This window comes from Lampris incognitus, chromosome 2, assembly GCF_029633865.1.
Source record: "Lampris incognitus isolate fLamInc1 chromosome 2, fLamInc1.hap2, whole genome shotgun sequence".
NCBI lineage: Eukaryota > Metazoa > Chordata > Actinopteri > Lampriformes > Lampridae > Lampris > Lampris incognitus.
Window position 1 is genome coordinate 140,135,604 of NC_079212.1, and position 7,477 is coordinate 140,143,080.

A 7,477-nucleotide genomic window follows, 5' to 3' on the forward strand; every position below is an offset into this window, starting at 1 on the left:
ATGGCCCCCATCTCCCACTACGCGCAGCGTGAGTGGGCCTCCCTGCTTGGCACCAAGACCTCGGCTGTGGCTTATGGTCTCTACTGCTCCTTGGAGGTCTTGGAGTGGGACAAGGGAGTGCCTCTTATCGAGGATGCAGTCAGGGTCTGCCTCCTCCCTTCAGCCTCCCTCTGTCCAGGCGGTCGGCAGTCACTGCTCAACAAACACTTTTCTTGACCCCACCTATGCCTGTGCCTCCCAGGTGGTGGCACTGGCTAACAACTTAGCTTTTCTGGCCGGGTGTCTTGACAATCTCACCGACGAGCGGTCTGAGCTGTCTTCTACGGAAATAACCGAGTTAGAGACAACTGCTGCCGCCATTCTCCAGATACCCTAGGCCTTTGCCATCAACGGTGACCGTGTCATGTGTGCTACGCAGGTGGGGTACAGACATCTCTGGATAGGCCTGTTGTCCCTGAATGAGCGTGAGCGGCACCTCCATCTTAACGCACCCCTCTCTCGTGACTCCCTTTTTGGTCCGGACATCCAAGCCTTCTTCGACAGGCTGGGAAGGTCCGGAAGGCTTTGGAGCAGCTGGGCTCCCATCTAGTCCTCAACACCCCTCTCTGCGGCAATAGCAGCAGCAGCTTTGCGCTCCATCCAGACCCTGCCGTTGCTGCTTCGCTGAGGACAGGCTCTGTGACTCTACCACTGCCTGCACCCTCTCAGGCCTCCCTCCTCGGGCCCATTCACTCGACCTTACTGACATCACAAAAACAAAAGCAATGCTGTCCTCTGGAGGTCTACTATGGGACATGAACGTTTTACTATGGAAAAAAAATTAGATTTAAGGAAAAGTTCAAGAGTTTATTTCTTAGTGAAGGAACATACAGAAAGACCCTTGATCATAATCATTTAAAGGATTTAATGAATCTGGGGGTGGAGAAGACAGGATCTGTCAACTGACACTGAAACTATTGTACTGTGGTGTTTTCCCAGAAGTATCCCATATACAGGTGTTGTGACCCTCAGATAATGTAGCGATCGGGGAAGATGGTCGCTGGACTGATGATGGCTACGCATTGGGAAGCGAAAAGCATTATGGGACTGTTAGATCATGTTCGGCTCATTGTTTTATTAATGTTTTGATTGTTGTCGTATTGTTTGTTTGGGGGTTGACTCGGACTGGAGAGATGACTATGTTACTGACTGACTGTAGGACCGTGACCAAGATTACGGTGTTCAAGAGTGACCTTGTTTCGAGAAGCCTTTGTTTGGCAACCATGGGGAGGGGCAGAATAAAGGGGCACTCCTGGGGTCATGCGGTGTATGGGATACAGGGGCTGCCATTAACTGAATCCTTTGCCGCCAGTTCCATTTGGTGTTAAAATTAAACGCCACTCTTGGGGTCGTGCGGTGTATGGGACACGAGAGTAGCGAATAAGATCTCTCATCCTTCCATGCTGGCTCGCCACAATAATATACTTGGGTAAAGCAACCAATTAACCTTCAAAAATCTTATTTATTCGTCCAGTTAAATAACAACCAGGGATAGTGGTGCTATGTAAGTGATTGCATAAATGAAATAAATGTAAACTGATTAACTGTAATGTGTATTTGCATATAAAAGAAATATGACTTGTCCCAGTTTTCAATGTAAGGAATACAACACTCGACGTACCCAGGTAGAGAAGATTACCTATCTCTTATAATATCCAAGTACTATAGAATGGAGGACAAAACATGTAAATCTAAATATCTAAGATACCAGGTAAGTAAAAAATTAGTGAATGATTATTATATCTACATGTGGAGTGCAAAAAAATAAAAGCACAAACAATCAACTCTGCAGAAGGCCCATCATGGGTATCTAGTGTGTTGACATTTGTATGGCACGAGTAAAAAAACATATAGCCTCTATTGGAAAACATCACCATGGACATGTACAGACAGAGTATTGAACTATGTGGATGGTTTTATACTATAACAATGGTTTAAAATGCAATGCGGTACACAGTTTTGAAGTACATTATGGTCTGCTAGAAACTACTTACTAAACTGCCACGGTTATCACTGACTGCTTCATAGATTTAGGAGTTAGTCTTTACAAATCTCTTGATATGTATGCTTAGATATATTTTTCTAAATACTCTCAGACACCCAGAAAAGCTGTGTGTGTGTTTCACGTTTGTATTCCGCAGGAACTAACTGGTTTTCACAAACTTTTAATTGTGTCCACTAGATGGCAGTAACGGCGAACCCTGAAACCTGGGCGCCCTCGTCTGACCAGCATGTCACCTGCTTTGCACACATCACGTTTAGCGCTGGAAGTTTATGATGCCAATGCACATTTCATTTCACTTCATTACTATTTATTCCGCTCATGGCAACGCACAGCTCCAGAGAGAAACAAGCAATCCATATTCAAACACAACTCAGTTTACACAATCCGTGACTGGAAAGGAGCAGGGAGAGGAAAATCTTATTCTACCTGCCCCTTACTCAAACCTAAATACACAACAGACTAGATGGTCTGTCAGTCTGTTACTCAACAGCTAATACTCACAGCAACATGGGATCTGAAAATGAATCAAAAAGCCATACACAATAATTCACCGTCAACTGAAAACCCATCCCCCGACAACTCCATATTGTCTAATTATTATTTCCTTATGCATTTTCTTGAACTGAGATATTTATACAACCCTCTGGATCGTTCTCTAAAGACCTCCACAGTTTGACACCACATACCGAAATACACATCTGCTTTAAAGCAGTGCTGCATACTGATGTTTAAAATTAAATTTCCTTCCACGGTCCTCATCCTCTGAACTAAAACCACATAATTTTTGTAAATCTTCTGGTAATACTCTGCTTTTTGCCCCTGCACATAACTAACAATATCTGCAACGCAAATAAAGCAACTCCCAGTTGACGCCTGCTTTCACAAATAGGAAAACAAAGAAGGTAACAATCGGTTCGCAAGATCAGTTAAAACCGCATCCGACGGTAGATTTTCTGTCAAGAACTGAGTCACTCCCCATTTTCTTGCTTTCTTTCAACCTTGTCCTCCTACAAGCTCCTCAGACACTTCCTAAAGTTGGAAGAGGATGATTCATTATGCAAGAGGAAGAATAGTAATAATCTGCACCCGCTGTATTCAGAATAAAAGCCTGCGAATGGTGAGGATGACTCACTGTTGCAGCATATGGATATCAGGCTGCGATATCGCGCCACATTTGCATATCGGGTACAGGAGGAAGAGGTGCAGGAAGGGAGGTTTTGGAGGGTTAATAGGATTCTGACTCGGTTGTATCCTGCGGATACACTTTCAATTTGGATATAATGCCATTGTGATAATTACGGCCCTGAATTCATAACAGGGCAGGACAAGGAAAATGACATTAGACCAATATCAATGAGCTGACGCGAGTCTGGGACCACTCAGAGGGGTTCGCCTGCAGGGAAAATGGCATGCACAGAGAATATCAACCACTTCCACGTCTCCCATGCCGTTCCATGCTAAACTCCATGACTGAAGCTGCTGTCCTGTTGGTTGTTGTCTTTTTAGCTTACCAATACCTGTGATGAGACAGGTAATTGTATGGGTGCTTGACAAGTCTAAATCCAAGGAGCAAAACGCACCAAACTATTCAGCAAACGAGCAAATACAAAAGCATTCATGACTTGGGTGTTTGCAGCTCAGCGGCTGGTTTAAATACCCCCAACAATAAGAAGCGTAAAAAAGACATTTGTGTCCATAAGTTTTTAAGACTGAAGCTTTAAGTGGTGAGTCAAGTCAAAACAGTGCGCTTACACACAGTCATGACCTTTACCGTGCAACGGTGAGGTGGAAGGTGAAAGACGAGATGGACTATGAACTAAAGTTGATTATCTTATCGGTGTTAACGAAACAAGTGATTATACGTTGAAAGTGGAGTTTAATTTCTGCAGAAAACATAATCATAATACGTAACCTGCATCCACATCTGATGCTGATTATCTCATTGCATACTTATTTATAATGAATATTTACGATAACACGAGAAAAGCAGGGTTAACTTCATTTCCCAGATGAAACCAAGTTTAGGGGTGTTCCCTGACCAAAATGTTTTAATTTATGCTTAACTGGGTCTTTTTTTATGTTGCGTGAGTAAGTCTGTGAATACGCGTTTGTATGTGCGTCCATTGAGAGAACCCATTGAGTGTTTAAGGGCCTGTTTCATGTGGGATTTCTCCCCTTCCCCGGCTGCTGTGTCGGTGGGGACGTTGTAAGCTCGGTGGTACAGCGTCCTAGTTTGTGCTCCAGTGGATGATGAGAGTCAAACCTTAAGTACTGATCAGTATGTGTTGGTTTACGGTGAACATCAACAATCAAATGTCCCCCGTCACCAATTCCTAGTTCACAGTCTAAGAAGGCTAACCTGTCATTTTTCACATCGTCCCTGGTGAACTTGCTCTGGTTGTCCACAGAGTTAATGTGGTCGGTGAAATCTGGTACATCCTGAGATTTAATTTTAACCCAGGTGTCGTCCACAAATCTGAACCAATGGCTAAGTGTTGTCCCTGGATAGGACATCAGAGCCCTCTTTTCCATTTCCTCCATATACAAGTTGGCCTATAGCACTGCCCCCTGTAGGTGAAGTACGTGACTGAAGACACAGCTTCAGGAGCAGACACCCTTGGTCAGTGTTAAGGGTGGTCCTATTGCGAAGGGTGGGGTCGTTTTGTAGTTTCGTATGGACTACCTCCACTGCTTCATCAACAGGAACACACTTAAAGAGAGATGTGACATCATAAGAGACCACTGTTCCACCCCCCTCCATAATGATGTCCCTCACCTTATCCACAAAATCCATAGTGTTCTGAATGTGACGCTCATTACTGCCCACCAACGGGGTAAGAACAGATGTCAGAAACTTAGAGATGTTAAAGGTCACTGAGTTAATGGTACTTACAATAGGCCGTAACAGCACATCCTGTTTATGTATCTTAGGTAACCCATACAGACTAGGTGTAGCGCCCCCTGGGTATAATCTATGGTACAACATTCTGTCAACAGCACTGTTGTAAACTACTAATAAGACACGTTAGCCCCTAGCTATCGGGTCTGACCCTTTAGCCGAGCGGTTAGCGATGTCGCCTTGTGGTGCAGTACACCCGTATCGAATCCCGCACCGGGCAAGAAAATAACCGGTTACATTGGTGGCAGCGGTGGGATCCGGAAGTGCGCAGATCCTCAGAAGTCTCTTCCGGAGCGCGGGAAGAACAAAGCGCGAGGGCGCGCTTCCGGGAGAGGGTGACGACCGTAAGCTACTAATAAGACACGTTAGCCCCTAGCTAACGGGTCCGACCCTTTAGCCGAGCGGTTAGTGATGTCGCCTAACCACGGCCTGCACCTCGTTTCAGGGGCTCATAAGTATTCGTGTCGCTGAGTAACGTCATAACTTTCTCACGGTAGCCTGTCTGGTTTAATACAACAGTGCCTCTACCTTTGTCCGCTGGGAGGAGGATGACGTCGTTGTCCTTGCTGAGTGAGAGTCGTGAGACCTCTCCTCTCCTCTCGTCTCTGCTGACGTTGGGACGGCGGCGCCTTCGCATCGCTGAGGCAGGCTGGAACTTCCGCCCGCAGTTGCTCCACTTCCGGGTCCGGGTTGTTACCGCGGCTCGCTGATTCTGTGTTTAAATATGTGTGTGTGTGTGTGTGTGTGTGTGTGTGTGTGTCTGGGGGGGGGGGGGGGGACTGTTTTCTTTGACCGAATTACACCTACGCGACGAAACCGCCCACAACAAGGTCTGCGGATTCTCGAGTATCCGGGTCATGATTTCCGGAAAGAGACGTTGCTGAGTTTGTAAACCTTATTTTGGCACTTTGAGCAGCACAATCCGAGCGCCATCCAGTTCCACGGTATTGGAGAGCTCTCTGCGGCTGATATCGCCCAAACTCGGCAAACTCACACCGAAACGATCAGGGATGGGCGACATGAGCCGGAAAGGGCCGGCGGGAGAGCAGCTCATTGGGCCAGCCATTCTTCTTCTTCTCTCGATTTACGGGCGGATCGCAAACAACTTTAAGGTGCATACCGCCACTGTGTTCCAATCAAGCAGTTACACACCTGTGTCCGCAAGTCAAGGTCAAAGGCCGGAGGTGGAAAAACCCGGTCCAGAAAGTAAAAACCCTAACCGTGTCTTTACTCCATCCGTGTATTAAACCAGCTAATTTGGGAAACTAGTCAGTGCAATCTGATGGTTTAGTACATGGGTGGAGTAAAGACACAGTTAGGGTTTTTACTTTCTGGACCGGGTTTTTCCACCTCTGTCAAAGGCTCTTGGCTGACTAATAGTATCAGGTGTGTAACTGCTTGGTTGGAACAAAGACCTGCACCCACACCGGCCCTTTCTGGACCACGTTGCCCAACCCCCTACAGGTAAGGTGAAAAGCAGGTATTTTTGATTTTGGGGTGAACTGTCCCTTTAAATAGTAGTTAGTATACGCCTCACATAAAGTGACTGTGGTTAACCCCAAATAAAGGTGTGCTGTTCCTGTGGGGTCTCCTTGGTTGCGTCCGGCTGCAAAAGCGTGGAGGGGATCTCGTTGCTGAAAGGTATATTGATCAGGAGAGGGGCACCAAATAATTTCCAGGGCGTCAGATATACCATGGAGCACACCGAATAAAATCAGCAACAAGTGGAGAAAATATGGCACAACGGTGACGTCACCGAGGACAGAATATCCCTCCGAAACTGAGGGGGAGACGGGGAGAACGTTGGTCAGGGAGGCTGCCAAGAGGCCCTACATCAACATTTAAGGAGCGGCAGGAATTTCTGCCAAGTGCTGGTCGCTCTCTACATGTGACAACAATGTACTGTATTCTTTATATGTCTCGGCTATGGGGTAGGGTGGCAAGACAGAGGCCTTTTCACATGGGGGGAGGGGGGGGACACAACATCCAAGCCCGGCTAAGATACCGCCAGCCTCCCACAACCATGTGGAAAAAATGTGTTGTGGTCTGATGAGACCAAGGTTGAACCCTTGACCATAATTCTAAAAGATGTGTTTAGTGTAAAAACAACACAGCACATCACCAGAAGAATACCCAGACCCACGGTGAAGCATGGCGGCGGCAGCATCAGGATTGGGGTGCTGGTTTTCTTCAGCTGGAACTGGGGCTTTAGTCCAGGTGGAGGGAACCATGAATGGCTATCCAAATACCGGTCGATTCTGGCTCGAAACCTTCAGGCGTCTGCTAGAAAGATGAAGATGAATTTCAGCACAACGACCCAAAGCATACATCCAGATCAACGAAGAAACGGCTTCACCAGGAGAAGATCAGCGTTCTGCAACGGCCCAGCCAGAGCCCAGACCTGAATCCAGTAGAAGACCTGAGGGGTGACCTGCAGAGGGCTGTGCACAGGAGATGCCCTGACGGATCTCCTACTTTACAAGTCAAGATGTGCCAAGCTGGTGGAGTCTCCCCCAAAAAGACCTGAGCCCTGT

General features: G+C 46.7%; 1 protein-coding gene across 1 annotated transcript in view; it reads left to right on the forward strand.

Annotated features, from left to right (window-relative positions):
- Positions 1–7,477, forward strand: part of tspan2a (tetraspanin 2a) — a 21,825-nt gene continuing 14,348 nt past the window's right edge. The window contains 3 exon segments of the mRNA XM_056301816.1: positions 1–144; positions 242–336; positions 531–678. Of these exon segments, the coding sequence (XP_056157791.1) occupies positions 1–144; positions 242–336; positions 531–678 (387 nt within the window).